At 41.2% G+C, this 16,368-nt stretch overlaps 1 protein-coding gene across 9 annotated transcripts in view; it reads right to left on the bottom strand.

Moving 5' to 3' along the window:
• LOC132907675 (AF4/FMR2 family member lilli-like) overlaps window positions 1-16,368 on the bottom strand; it is a 162,615-nt gene that overhangs the window by 85,605 nt on the left and 60,642 nt on the right. For all 9 annotated transcript variants that reach the window (XM_060960988.1, XM_060960990.1, XM_060960997.1 and 6 more), the window contains one exon: window positions 13,992-14,178. In XM_060960988.1, the coding sequence (XP_060816971.1) occupies window positions 13,992-14,178 (187 nt within the window). The remainder of the gene's footprint in view (window positions 1-13,991; window positions 14,179-16,368) is intronic.

Here is a 16,368-nt window from a genome sequence, read left to right as displayed (position 1 = left end):
ATAGACGATTGGTAGACGATCGGATGATCGCGAAAGGTGAATCATCCTTTACTCAAATCTGACGACAAGTTAACTTGTCTTTGATGTGTTTGACAATCTTTCGTGCCCATTGATAGGACCTATCGCGTATTTACGATCGATTCGTAATCGCCCTTCTGTCTCTCTGCGTTAGACCATACCGTCCTTGTCTTTGAACTAACGTGACCAGTAGCTTTTATCTAAATCTGTCGGATCGCAGACGAAATAGTTGTAGAATTACCAATTTGCCAGATCGATGAAATATGTATTGCGAGTGACGATTAGGAGATAAATCGAAGAATCGATGGATTTTGATTTAAAAAATGGATTGAGAAGTTAGTTGTAAAGACATCGATTTGGCTAACAGACGCTTCCAGTTAGACGTCGAAATAGAAAACTGAGAAACGCCTTCAAGTTGATATAGCTATTTAATTTTTCCATCTTTCTCGGCAGGCAGATATTAAGGACAAATTACGATGCCTGAGATTTCATTGAAGATCATCGTCGCAAAAAATTCATGTAACTCGTTTCTTCGGTATACCATCGATTTTGATTTAAAAAATGGATTGAGAAGTTAGTTGTAAAGAGATCGATTTGGCTAACAGACGCTTCTAGTTAGACGTCGAAATAGAAAACTGAGATACGCGTTCAAGTTGATATAGCTATTTAATTTTTCCATCTTTCTCGGCAGGTAGATATTAAGGACAAATTACGATACCTGAGATTTCATTGAAGTTCATCGCCGCACGAAATTCATGTAACTCGTTTCTTCGGTATACCATCGATCGGTTTTCGATGATTGAACGCGGACAGAGGGGCGTAATGAATTCCCAGCTGCCAAAACACGACACGAACCAGGGGCAAATGATCGCTATTTGTCGTCGTTCGAACGGCACCTCGTCGTCGTGAGTATCGTATCACGATCCTCGTCATCATCGACACGCAGCCACGCGCAATCATTAAAACCTCGTGGCGAATTACGTAACCCGATATATTCCACGTTTTTCCGATATATTCCGATTTATCCCGTCGATTCGATATATTGCACGCGACGCGAGCTTCCATCGCGAAAATGTATCCAGCTGTTACGCTGACGCGTATGAAATTTCGTTCTTCGAAATTGGAATTATTACGTTTGTTCCTATTGTCTGTTATCGATCACATTACGGAAGAAACAATTTGTTATGTACACATATATTTAGTATTAAGATTTATACAGAAAATATAAAATCCTCGTTATTGGCTTCCTGGCAATTTGGAATAATGGAACTAATTGAAAGTAAGTACTTGGCGATTGGAGAAACGTATCGAATTACAAAATTATTTTGATTAAATACCCGACGTTCCAAACTAATTGCGCATAACTGAAATTTTATTTGTAGCCGTGTCACTTTCTATATACCAACCTAATAAAACGAATATTCCGTCGTTGATCTTGCCGAAGTCGTCAAATTTCAACTTCCATTTGAATAAACAACAAGACTTTTAATGTTTTAAGAAGATATTTATACTCAAGAGTGAAACGATAAAGCACACGTATCGATAACAATTTCTCTTCAAGTTTCTCAAACTTGAGGCCCGTTTTAACCATAGAATAATACAATTACGTCAGAAGCTATTCGAACAACCTAACAGGTTTAGGTACAAACGTTAACGTTCGACTAATTGATCTGTTCCAAACAACGAGAAGACTAAAAGTTCCTCAGCGAAATAAGAAAGCCAAGATAAGCGAGCTTTCTGTTACGAATGTCGACGCTTATATCAAAACGGAATAATTGGAACGTTACTCGTTTCTTCGAAGAAGTCGAGATACGGGAGGCGAAAGTTATCGCGTTAAAAGATAGAGAAACGGAGCATCCTCTGACCATTAGCGATTAAATAATCGAGTTACCGCTTTCGCGAAGATTCTATCGTCCATTCGAGTTACGAACGTCGAGGACAAATTGTTCGCGGTGCACCGGCACCAGAGAAAAATGGATCGCGCTCGTTCCTGTTGGCAAACAAAGAAAGAGCCGTCGGTTATATGACTCGTATAAAAAGTAGATCGTAATTCTTTAATTGTCCGACACGTTCGCGATTTACTCTTTTGTTCGTTACGTAACGAGGAGGAGGAGAACGACCAGAGCCTCGTGCACCATGTTGCTCTCGCCCGTGTCTTCTGTCTTGTTACCTTGCTATTATTATACGCCAGGCGTTGTTCATTGCCATCGGTCGTTCGACAAAAAACGAACCCATATGTGTTGCTTCGTTCTTTGCTAATTACGTATCGACAGATTCTGCTCAGATAAGTGTCAGATTCTTAATACGACCTGTTCCGGTAAGTACTCTATCAAGTAAGTAAGTATCAGGACATCTACCCTTTACATATAACGCGAGAAACTAGCAAATTTTATTTTATTTAGTATCTTATATCGTATAGATGGTTGTACATTTATGGGAAATTTAAATGTGCAAATATGTACATGTTGAGCTTATTTTATGTGTCAACAAAAGAACGCGTGGATAAATTATAAGATAGAAAATATATTTTAACACAGAAGTGTAAATACAAGTCGGAATATAATTTGAGCTGGTCCAGATGCTCACGCTACCAGTGTTACCCTATGACCCAAAGCTCTGAAGCCATCGTCGCCTATCTACTGTTTATGGTCTGCCTTCGTCCCAGTCTCTTGTCTATACGCTGTCGATGGCTTCGGTGCTTGAGAAAACTAAAAAGACCAGATGTAGAGTTTCCTTAGAAGTGATAACCACTTCAACAATATCACATAGTGGAAGATTACCGTTGAGATTATTAGATGTGTGAACAGAGGAATGCGCGAATAAAATGTAAGGTAGAAAATATATATTTTAAAACTAAAGTGTAAATATTGAGCTGGTCCAGATGCTCACGCTAGCAGTGTTACCCTATGACCGAAAGCCCTGAAGCCATCGTCGCCTGTCTACTGTTTATGGTCTGCCTTCGTCCCAATCTTTTGTCTATACGCTGTGTACTTGAGAAAACTAAAAAGACCAGATGTAGAGTTTCCTTAGAAGTGGTGACCACTTCAACAGTACAAAACGCACGAAATATACGCGAGTGGAAAAATATCTACGATAAAGAATTCGTTAGGATATTTAGAAAGTCCGAGAAATAAATCTGAATATAAGAATGTGAATTTGTATAGAGATCCGCACGGTCCAATTATGATTATGATTATAAGGCGAATAAAACATGATGCGAGTAAACTAAAAGATTCATAATAAATCGACGAAACGATAAAAGGGACGAAAAGCGTTCAATTTGAGCCAAGTATCGGTAGATATTATAGCAGCAGTATACGTTAACAGGACAGGAAAAAGAAGGAAAATAAAGGAAATAAAGAGAGAGAATATCGTACGACCGTTCGATATACACGGTGATTATTTTTGCGGGGATATTAAAGAAGGACCAGGGCAAATTCCGTGCAACAATTTCCGGTAAAATCGACGAATTGCCGGTGGGCGGGCAACCAGTGCTCGGTCCCTAATGAGTACGTGACGGTAGCTAATTAGGTTAATTGAAGGCGTGAGGCACCGACATACTGTCGACGTTGTCTCTCGTATCTTCCTCGTAAACGATCATGGAACGCTCTCCGACCTGCTTCTCGCCGATTCTGATCTCTACAATCCTTTAATTATTTGTTTAATCAAGAGACCGGCTCGTCCAGTGCCGCACGAAACGCAACTTGATCTACGTTTGTGTATCATATCTGGATACGTAAGCGTTTCAAATATTACATTCGCACCAATAACGTTAGAATATAAGCGAAATTAGGATATTAACAAGAAGAATTAAAAAAACTGTAACTACGATTTAAATTAAATCGTACTTAAATCGTTAAATTGTACTTTGTATTCACAAAGAATATATAGGCTGGGCGGGAAAAGAAGAATTCCATCGAATTCATTAGGTGACTTATAGAAGCGCCAAGTTGATACTGTAAACACATGTTACACGTAGACCGTGTGGCGTCAATCTTTTAGAAGGCTACTTGCTGCTATCTATGTATGGAGTGGAAGACAAAGTTTGTCAAAATCAGTGAATGCCACTTAACACGATTTCTAAGCTCTAGGTATTCTAGTTTCTATAGAATCCACGGCTACTATATATAAAGCATCGTTAAATACTAAAACAAATGACGTCGATCGAGTGTGTATTTTTTGGTTTTAATATCAAAGCAGTCCACTGTTTTTTCAGATTATTTTTCTTCTCGCTAGTTCCTCGCACATATTTTCCAATCATTACCTTTCACGATCTACGATCTTCGTAAATATATATGTTAGTACAACGTGTTACTATTTTTGAAATTTAGATCGTTTAGCAACCCCATTACGTTGCCGCTATTTATCGTTCGACTATCGATTGCCGAAGAAAACGGTCCAACACGATCCAAATATTTTCCGATAAAAAGTGGTATAACGTGAAAATGCGCGAGTCCCGGGCACGCGATGGGGTTTATTCCGCGAAACATGCATCTCGCGTGTAATTCAAAATCGCCGTTTCACGTTCCTACACGCGAGCCTGTCAGATTTCTTCCCCGTTACTGAAAATTCCATTCCTTGCCTTCCTATGGCTTTTCTTCCATGTAATCCGCAATGCTACGACGAACTTTATCGGAACGCAAGGTCAACGAGGCGAATAAAGTTCCGTTTCCAACTTCGACGACCACGCGATTGTTCGACAAGATCTGTCGAATCAAAATCCTTCCATTGACGAGAAAATACTCTCCTAGTCGAGAAGAAACAGCATCGTTATCCAAGTTTCCATCCATTTCACGTACCATTTATACAATCCTGGATATTTTGTTCAACTTGCAGTAAGAGTATGCGAGTTTCTATCGATGTGTTCAAATTAACAACGAGTCTTCTATTCGTTCTTCGTGTTCGTTAAAAAGGATTCGTGAGAAATTCGTGTGTCCTATTTCTCTAATTACGTTACGTCATTCAAAAAAGTAGAACGAGCTAATTTTCACCATTAACATCAACAATTCTAAAACCAATCTGGTTTACCGTTACAGGTAGCCAAAGTAATTTATATACACACATATATACAGTAAAAAAGAAGATGAAATATTATCCTATATATATATATATATGTAAGATCGTAAATCTTAGGATAATTCAGGTAATCGATTCTGAAGTCAGAAAATTTAGTTTTATTGTGAAAGTAATTAGATAAAATGCAAAAATAAACAACAATTGATATCCGTCTATAACAATAAATAACAATTGTTAAGGTTATTCAGTGGATGGAATTAAAGAAATGCGTGGGCAAACTGCAAGGTATTGAAAGTGTATATATATTGAATAGTAAAATACAAAATATGTGGTACTATGTAAGCTGATCCAGATCCTCTCGCTAGCAACGTTACCCTGAGACTAAAGACAGCTGCCGAAACCAACGTCGCACGTGTACCGCTTATCGTCTTTCCTCGACGCATTCTTTTGTCTACGCGCTATCGATGACCTTAGGCTCTTGAGAAACCGAAGACCAGATGTAGAGTTTTCTCAGAAGAGACGATCACTTCAACAACAATAAATTACATAAACGAGAAATAACAAGTTCTGTACAATGTTTACCTGAAAATCGAGAATCGATTTTTAACGTCCTGAGCTACCGATCTTTCTCCGTCAGTCTTCCAAATTTGAAATAATTATTCCGTGATCTTGTCTGTCTCCGATGTTGCTCTGTCCGTCCGTTTGGGAAATGAGTGTCTCTCAAAAATGGTTGTCAGTAAAATAATAAGAGGATCGCTCTGTCCGTGAAACAAAGAAAATCGTGCTACCCGTAAAACAAAAAGAGTCCCTATCCCACGTGAACTCCAGGGAGTTTACATATATATGAAAAAACAAGGAAGTAATAAAGAAATAATAGCAGATGATCAGATTCGAAGTAAATCAAGCGATCCTACCGCAAGCAGCTACATAGCACTCAACTTTGACCGTTTTAACGTTAGGCTTCTCATAGCCGTTTCAGAAAGTACTGAATATTTTCGATGAATCTTTCGACACATTCTCGGCGATTCGATGCTTCTTTGCCCTTTAGCTCGAGAAAACAGCCACAGGCATGTTTCAGACAGCTTTCGTAGGCGAGTGAACGTTCCGCTGGCAATTCACTGGTGTTCAAAACGGATTCGTCGGAATATTTAAACAGTCGAAACGCGGTAGAGGCGACGTTACGTAAACGGCGTTTAATCCGACGAAGATAAGCGGCGGAAACATCGGAATCGAAAGCTTTCTAGACGCGTGAAACGCCTACGGAGCCAAGTTTTCCGAACGAAAAGGGCAGAAGTATGTCCAGATTCGCGATAGCAACGACTTGCGGTTGCATTTAGCGAACGCTGCCTCCTCTTCCGCGTGTCGTACGAAGGAAAGTTGCTGGAACGAGATTTCTACGATCTCGCAAACTTGTTCGTTACGACCCTTTATTTACGACATATCGAAAATATATCCAACGAACGGTCGTCGTAACCGACTAGATAACGTTGACCTACTGCGACTAAAAGATTCACGTTGCGACTAATCGCTTCTTTCGAACTGGGACAAAGTTTGTTTACTTCGAAACAGTCACAGAGCACTCTGCTTTGATACCACGGCTTTGCTGCATCTTTTATCACACACTTTTACATTTTTTTCATTCATTAACGTAAAACTAAAAGATTTAAGACGAAGATATTATACAATGGAATAAAGGTCTACTTGAAATAGCAGCAATATCGTGGTGTATCACGAACGAAAAACTTCTAAAATTTGTCTATACATGTCTATACGAATTCACTTGGACAGGTTTGCGTACTTCAATCTACGATAATTTTCTTCAGTCTTAACATCTCCCCGACTTCTCACGGTATCTTTCGCGTTAACGAACCATTTCCTTGCGAATGAGATGTCGATTTCGTATTTCGCGTACGTCCAAACTCTTAACGCGATCGTCGTATTCGCAAATGCCAAACGAATCGAATTACCATCAAATTGAATTCGCAGTATCCAAGCGACGACCGTTTGATGGCAAAGTTGGCTCATTAGCGTCGCGGTTCGTTTCAGTGTTCGAAAATACGCGCGTTACGGATCGCGAAGAAATAAGAGGATGAAAAAAGGAAAAGGAACGAAAGGAGACAGAGATAAGGACAGGCAACTTCTCGCAACTCGACACCTGTACAAGACGGTAGTATTCTCTCGGTTATTGCGGCAGCTTTCAAGGCGGCGAAGGAGACATTTCCACCTGCTCGCTTCTGTAAACACGTCCGTGTATGCCAGGAAAAAGAAGAAAAGCAACGAGCAACCTCTTATCTGCTGCGCGGAAATAAAATGCACCCAGACAGTTGTCAGAAAGAATGCTGTTCGCCCCTAGGACCATGACGCAACCAAGCTTTTCCGACATCCTACGATCGAGTTCAAACGTCTAGTTGCGGAAAAGGCGGACCATTTTTTACTTGATTAAATTTCAGCTAGCAAAGAATAGAAAAACACGACCAAAGTTCTTGTTCGTAATCTGCTAAGCACGGTAACGTCACGCTAATTTTCCACCACCGGATCCATCAGTTCTTGAAACTGATTTCATCAACCGATTTCGACCAGATTGATAGAACTGGAACAATCCTCTACAAGTCTTAAATTACGAATTACCAATACATCCTGCGTAATTAACAATGTATCCGCTCGTACGATACACTGTTCTTCAACGCGTCAACCTATCGCTATTCTTTGATCTTGCGACGAAGTCGCGACACTGGCTCGGTATTGAACATCGACTGTTAACGCGTAATATACTTACTTATCTATTCTCTTGCTTTGGAAATATTCAAAGTTACCTGTTAAGGTTATTCAGTGGATGGAATTAAAGAAATGCGTGGGCAAACTGCAAGGTATTGAAAGTATATATATTGTGAATAGTAAAATACAAAATATGTGGTACTATGTAAGCCGATCCAGATCCTCTCGCTAGCAACGTTACCCTGAGACTAAAATAACTGCCGAAACCAACGTCGCACGTGTACCGCTTATGGTCTTTCCTTGACTCATTCTTTTGTCTACGCGCTATCGATGACCTTAGGCGCTTGAGAAACCGAAGACCAGATGTAGAGTTTTCTCAGAAGTGACGATCACTTCAACATTACTGAATGTAACGTGCAACACAACAAATATCGCAAGAAGACTAAAAAAGAAACACCCAATAGACCTCATAAAAGATATAACGTAGAAAAAAAAACGAAGCTGGCACCCCGCTGGGGGTAGCCGCCCACGTGCTATATTATTTTTTTATTTATATTTTTTTTTTATTCTTCACCAACAAGATATAACACTTTACCAAATGTCCGCAAGGACAAATTGTAAAATAACCAAAATAAAAAATAAAAAAAATAAAAAAAAAATTACCGAATGTTGCTCCAATTCGATGATTCGTTCGGCGTTACATTATTCTAGCTCAAATTCCTACGTTTTATCCGAGTTCCTTCGGAAGGATTTTATTCGAGTTACGTTGAAAACTAGTCGATCGTCGTAACGTTAAGCGACAGCAGAGAAAATCGTAAAAGGCGCGGCACGAAATCTAGAAACCCACGACCTTCGGTCGCAAGGAGCGTTCCATTAATTTGCCAAGCCGGTGAAGCGACACGAAGGTGCGCGCAGTTCCTTCCTCTATCGCGAGTCGGTCGGACTACGAGCGATTTAACGGAGAACGAGTGGCGTATAATCGGCGGTGTGGCGGCTCCGAGCAAGGTCTCCATCTAGCTGGAACAGCTCGTGCGCCCTTCGTCCGGTTGTCGTCGTTTCGCGTTCGTGCACAGCCGAGTGCATTACTGCGGGACATATCGGTGAAAAAGCGAGGCTCCATTCCCTCTTTACCATTTACCCCTTTCGTTCTCTTCGTCCCTCCGCTCGAAACCATCTCGTTCCCTCGCGGCGCGTTGCGACCATTGCTCGCTCTAAATCACAACTTTTCGCCGTGCGAGCCAGGCTACATGGAAATGCAAATGCACGCCGTTAATCTCGGCAATAAATACGCGCCTGCTGCTTAAGTTCGCGTACGATGTCGCGACATAGTCTCGCCACAGGCGTGCACGCGTCTCCTTTTGCTCTGCCTCTTCGTCCTCGCTATTGCGTCCTTTTCCTCTCTTTTTCTTTTTTTTTTTTTTTTTTTTTTCATTCTTTCGCTTCCACTGTCCGGCTTACATCGCGTCTTTATTTCCGATCGCGAAACGCTCGTCCCACTTCCGATATGACGCAGAGTACGTTGAAACGGCTGGCTGGCGGTGGAAAAGTCAGCGGATACTGATATCTCGTTAACGCGACGTTTCATTTCTAACCTTGTGGGCGATTTATATTTATTGAATTTATGGAATTCTATTAAGTGTCAGGAAACATCGAAATAGCATCGTAATCAAGGATCTCCGAGGATTTGAAAACTTAAAGAGAGACACAAAATTATGTAATAAAAGATGGTCAAAATTACGATTTTTCCCCGATCGCGTAACTATTCTAAGAGATTGTGCGTCACCGAAACCGCACACGATAAACCGATAAAGAGCGTTCGCGACTTTACGATCTCTTCTCGAACTTGGATTTACGATATCCAAGTCCGTACGTTCCCTCGACGCTCGTCCCCCTTTCTTTTTCGTCGAGATCGTCCTGAATTCTACCATCGAACTAAACTTCGTCCTACTCGTTGCGTCGAGCACTCCGACGTTGCACACTGATTGTCAAAAGTAGCATCGTGTCTATATACGTTGGAGCTCGCAAGCAGCTTACAAGCTGAAGATAAACAGGCTCGTCGGGCACAGGCGCTTTGATGTAAGGTCGGTGCGAGTGATATAGGTAGACTGTAAAATAAGGCGCGAAGTAGTGACATCGACCGATCTAGCCGCAACTAGGCTAGCGAATGTGACTTTGCCGAAGAGAATGTAGAAAGATTATAAAGTTAAAAATAGGCTCGAAAATATACGAGTTTTGAAAGGTCGAACAAAAATTTTAGATTTTTAGTGAAAGACAAGGAGATCGAGTTTCCTCAGGTGCGTAAAATGTCGCTTGTTTTACATGTTGCAGGTTCGTTTTTACCGATACAATACTTTCAACATGTGGAATAGGAAACGATACAGTAAGATTGGTACACTGTAATTACAGCGAAAGGTTACAAACGGGAAGTTTAAGTTTCGATTGATAAAAATTACGTCAATAGTCTACAATTTAAGACCAACTAATATCGGATTTGTATTTTTATATTGGACGAATTAATGTAATGGAAATGTACAGTTGACCCCTCGACAACTCCAATCTTGACAAATACTAATTTTTTTTTTTTTTATTTTATTTTGGTTATTTTACAATTTGTCCTTGTGGACATTTGGTAAAGTGTTATATCTTGTTGGTGAAGAAAAAAAAAATATATAAATAAAAAATAAATATAGCATGTGGGCGGCTACCCCCAGCGGGGTGCCAGCTTCGTTTTTTCTAAGTTATATCTTTTATGGACGAATACTAATGTCTCGAAAAGGATACAGAGTAGGATGTCACCCACGCTGCAACAACTATTACAAAATTGCTGGCGGAATGTCGGGAAAACTATGATTTTTTGCTAGCAGTTCGTATTGCGAATCGCGTAACGCATGCATAGCTTTTCTGCGTTCCGTTGTTGCACGCTACGAGTGCATGTAAAATTATATAATTATAGAAATATGACAATAATAATGAAATAAAAGTAAGACTGTCGATAGATCGTTAGAATGAAATTTTCAGAAACTTAAACGTTATACGTGCGAATGTTTAATTATACGGCTCGTTCTACCACGTTCTTCGAGGCTTTGTTACTCTGTCGAGTCAAATGCAAGCTTTCGTGAATCGGTTCCGGTAGCGAAATAAGAGGCGCAGTCACGTTCGTGGTCGCGAGTGCGCGATCTGGCTGACGAGTTACGTGACGCTAGACTTTCAGATTCGCGAGGAGGAACACGAAGGCCGATCGAACCGATAGAAAGCTAGAAACTTCTCCTTACCGTGTATCTTCCCGTTTTTTCCCTCTCTCGCCTTCTAACGTTGCCTTTCTAGAGTTCTTGCGCGCACCTTTTAACGATCCCGTTTTATATCGCGCGAAAACAAGGTCGCAGCGACGTACGCGGGGTGAAAGTTTACTTGGAGTTTCTTCTTCGATTAATCTATGAATTATCCGTGTACTTGGCGTCACGCAAACGATGATTAAGGTTATGATTACACAGTGGACACGTGCTACTGAAGGCCTAACGCGTCGCGATGATCAAGTACAGGGATCCTTGTGAAACAGGATCCCAAACAGGATTAACGAAAACTCCTTCAGCCAAGATACAGCGAGGACAAATGCCTCCACGTGCGGTGTCTTGTGTAAACGTCTTGTATAAAACCTCGAAGAATTAGACCAAAGAGAAAAAGCAAAATGTACAGGCTTAGATATATCTCTTACCTACGAAAGAATCCTGGTCCGATCAAGACTATCGGTAAAATTGAATGGATGGTAAATCTGTAAGGTGTTCTATATCTTATTAACAAGAACCTAAATCGCAAACTGTGCAATAGGAGCGAAATGGATACATTGGAACGTATTCTAGTCGAGTGTCCTCGATACAGGCAACGTAGACCAGCATCCTTAAAAAGTATGAATATTATAAGTAGGCTTTCTCTTCGAGAAGAAAAGCTATTAAAAGATAAATATATATAAATCATGCATGAGATTAAAATCCTTCTACTTAGAAGAATAATAGGAAAACGAGTCAGGCACTGCAATAGGAACAAACCGAGGTAAACTGATCAGTCGAACTAGCTAATAGCAAGAGACCACGACTTTAACGAAACAGTTAATTCGTTGCAGAAACCTAGAACACGATTCATATCTTCGCGCGTTTTTTTTTTTTTTTTTTTTTTACAATTTGTCCTTGTGGACATTTGGTAAAGTGTTATATCTTGTTGGTGAAGAAAAAAAATATAAATAAAAAAATAAATATAGCATGTGGGCGGCTCCCCCAGCGGGGTGCCAGCTTCGTTTTTTCTAAGTTATATCTTTTATATCTTCGCGCGTGTGCACAATTACATGTATATACACCAAGATTTTACCGAACGTAAACTCCGTACAAGCGACAAATACTATATACTACTACTACTGTGTAGTACTCTATGAGAGTGGTTACGTCGCATGCACTTTGACTTAAACGTGTAACCACTGCAGTAATCACAACCTGACAGGATTAACAGAAAGAACTGAGGAGCCAACTGTTTATTCTTGACGTAGTACGGAGACTCGACTCCTTAAAATGAGTGTAAAGAAAGTTAGAAAATTTGGTTGGGAGAGCAAGGTGCGTCGTATAAGGCTCGTAAAGCGGTTATTAGAGAAGTTTAAAAGTCGCGGAACACCTGTTGAGCAGCGAAGAGAGGTTCAGAGGCGAGAGACGTTCGAAAGGTCATCCGCATGCTGTGCAAGAAATCGCATCGATGATTGTCGATCGATATCACAGAAAACACTTCAAACGATACTCTCATTTCTAAAACACCATCGCAACTTCCCATTTTCTTCGATTTATGGAATTTGGAGGAATTTGGCTATCGAACGGCACACGTTCGTAGAACCTTTCTATCGTTTTTCCTACTTCGACTCGATTGGTCTGATCTTTGATGTACCAAAGGGTTGGAAATAAAAGCGGAGAAACGACGTGAATAGAAATTCAGGTCGGGCTCGAGCGAAATGGAAGAAGCGGCTGCCGATGTTTACGAGCCATGGGAGAAGCTGGACGAGCTTTTTGGCATCGTAACGATCGTATGGGATTTCTCCGTAGACCCTTTAGGCAGCTGCTACCGCTTCGGTATTCATCTTTCAGGGATGAAATCGGAACACCCTGAGGATCCGTTCGAGAAGCGGCCAAATGTTTCCTCCTGACTTGCATGGACCAGCAAGAAAAAGGAGGGCGACGCCATATGGCACCTAAATGTGGTATCGAAGCGCTAATACTCTAACGAACCACAATACTAAATCTGGAAGACTGGAGGTAAGCGAGCGACGATGTAATCCTCTGCACGAGCTGACTGAATCGTGACTAGGTAAATATCGTATCGGTTTCAAAGAGATGCTATCGATACCAGGCGTTGTAATTAGAAACTTGAAATGGATTTTACAAGCTACTATGTCGTACGTACATTTCGTAAATGTAAAAATTATCAGATTATATTAAATTGTTCGACAAACGAAAGGGAATCAGATCGAATCATTCGATAAACTAACGTGTAATCTGTCACGCGACGCGTGACACGCTGTATAAATTGTCTGAAATATGTATACCTGTTCGTTTCTATCTTTCGAATTATATTTATTTCTATAAATCATACACGATGGACAAAGGCGGCTATGGAAATGTATCGGATGTGACAACATTTTGCGATAATACACCGCTGAAAACGATCATTACGAAGAATTTTATCGCATCCACCAAGCAAACAAAAGCGTCATTTTATAGGCTTGATAAATAAACATGTTGTGTGTATGACGCTATAACGAAAGCTATAATTTTTTACGTAAGCAATCAAAACACTGCAGTAATCCAAGTGTAAAAGTAAGTTATTTAGAATTCATAAAAGCATAAAACAAATATGGAAATGAATACCCCAGTAGTCGATTATATTTACAGAGCGAGAGTAACACGAGGAACGATCTTTCATCTGTTTTGATCAATACGTTTACATTACGATCGTCGATCCTTGTCCTCATTCCTTGTATAACACGCATTACCATAAAAATTTACGTCTAAAGTCTAAACGACAGAAATCTTTATCCTTGTTTTCGTACTGCGAAATAAGTTGCGAAATAAAAGTAGCGAAATCAACTAGTCTATCCTTAGATCCACCGACCAGAAACGCTTTCTCGAGGACTTTGTCCTGGCGTAAATAAGTAGCTATCATAGTCGATGACACAAAGAAGGCAAGGAAGAAAAATAAGATTGGAGACTTACCCTGACAGGAGCATGGAAGAGCGGAGCGGTGACAACGTGTGGATTAGCATGACGGTGAGCGTGGTTGTGGTGGCCATGGTGATGGTGTCTGGTGTCAGGACCACCTCCAGCAGCCGCTTGTTCGGCCTGGACCGACATCGCCGCGCGGGCTTGTCGTTCCCGCTCCCGAAGCCGGTCCCGGTCCACGCTGCAAGTCAAATATTCCTTTCGATTAGTTCTCCGTTGACGTTTCAGCATAATCGACGGATTATCGTTTCCGATTCGACTTCACTGTCGCTTACGAATCATCCATCGACATCGCCGATTATTTCGAATTGATACGTGCGCTGATTGTAGGGTTATTTGCACAATGTGGAGGTACTTTGATGTACGCATTGGAATATCTAACGATATTCGGTATAAATCGAACGCTTTCGAGTATTTTTATTTTTTTTTTTTTTTCTAGTTTCTTTACTATAAACGTTACTTGTTAAATATAACGTAAAATATTAATTCAGAGTTCAGATTAGTTGGAATTCTCCATTAAATGTAACGACTAATAAATTATGCTTATGGTTATGTATACCGGTGTCAATATACAGTACCACGGGTTACGGGACACTTAACTCGTCCAAGACAGATACGAATATGTGTTGTAATTATACATAACGTAAATGATATTTGATAACTGTATATATTATAAGAAAAACTAAAAATTATGCTGTTCCGAAAACTGTATAACAAACTGATTTTAAAGCTCGCGTTTAAAGATGATTTATGAGCGGAGCGTGTGCGTATTTACAGGTTGTTTTTATACCAACGAAAAGACAGATGGAGTGTATTTAAGTAGAAAATGAGAAGATCGATACAGGAGACACAAATGGACTTCTTCAGCGAATGGAGATACAAGAACCGGCGTGGGTCGCTTTGCGTGTCGATGTTCGATATCCGTGACATTGGCTGAGCAAACGTTCTATTTTAAGTACGTCTTTTTAAAGAAAATTCTGTCGCGCTTCTTGCCGTTGTCGACCGCAGATATCATCGGCGGAGCGATCGATCGATTCGTCGCGCGAATGATCACCGCGGCGAGAATCGTCCATCCTCTGACCGGAAATCGGCAGAGAGCCGGTGTTTCATCGCACGTGTGACACGCTGTCGAGAGTAACTCCCACGTTTTAAAAGAATACCGACAACGATGAAAGAAACTAGGCAAACAGAGACAGGAGAGATTCGTGACGAGCCATAGAGGGAGCAGCTGCAGCTGGCGCAAACACCTGTTTAGTCGCGTTTCCGGCGACGACGACGTCGGCAATTGCGTACGAACGAACCAAGCTCCAACATGGCTCGCGAATTATCGATTCTGTCAGGATCGCCACCAACTGCCAACCGATGGAAAGCTTTTTCCTGTTGCTTCTTATCTTCCACCGTGGAATCGAATTACGCGTTACATTAAAGAAACCCATCGTTGAGAATCGTCGATCGAACAATGAAAACTGGGTCAACGAATCGCTTTTCAATCCCGATTCGATCCGCCGGCCAACCAACCGACGTATTTCCATACGATGGAAACCGGCACGCTCGCAAAGAATTACTAATTTCCGTCCAGCGGATATCGATCCGCGCTGCTAATCCTCGCCGCCGCGTTCATTAACGAACACGGTGCGGCTCGTCGGTGCGGTGATTGTTGTCGATTTTTCGCGGCCACCGGAAATATCGAGGGGACGGGACAAAACGCTGCAGGAAGATCGCTTCGGGTCGATAGCGCGAGATCGGTGCAAAATTCACAGGACCTGGGACGAGTCGCGACGTCGAATTCACGGTTCAGGATTCAGTCAATGGAGTCTGGGGCCATTGGCCGACGAGTCGGCGATGGGACAGATATTACCGGCGGCGTAGCATCTCGTCTCGTTCCTCCACGCGCCTGTATCTCTCCCCATTTACGAGTCCAGATACGACTGATTCCCTGGTTACTAAAATTCATTCCCTTCCCTTTCCCCTCTGCCGATATCTTTGCCAGGCTCAGCACACGTTGCTCTCGCGATTGCTAAAATTCTCTGATAAAACGACCATGCACGACGCTATAACGACCGCCAAAATCCGATACGAATATCCGTGCGCGCATCGCACGCGTATTGCAATAGCGTTTAACGTATACAGAAGACGATAGAAACGCGAGACATAGCGGAGTAGAGTCATCGGAATCGGTCGAGAGTCAACATCTTCAAATTCAATGTTGAACTTTGCACAGAGTAATCAAGCTTATTGTATATTACGAGGCATCATTAATCTTCGATATGAGAAGAAACGCGAAAATATTCTGTGCTTCGTGTTCAACGAGAAGACGTGTATTGTTAGCAATCAAGAGTCTTGTTGCTACTATCGGGAGCTATGTATTCGA

The sequence above is a fragment of the Bombus pascuorum genome, chromosome 6 (genome assembly GCF_905332965.1).
Source record: "Bombus pascuorum chromosome 6, iyBomPasc1.1, whole genome shotgun sequence".
In the NCBI taxonomy this organism is placed as follows: domain Eukaryota; kingdom Metazoa; phylum Arthropoda; class Insecta; order Hymenoptera; family Apidae; genus Bombus; species Bombus pascuorum.
Note: the sequence above shows the minus strand (reverse complement) of the source record. Positions and strands in the feature narration are given on the sequence as shown.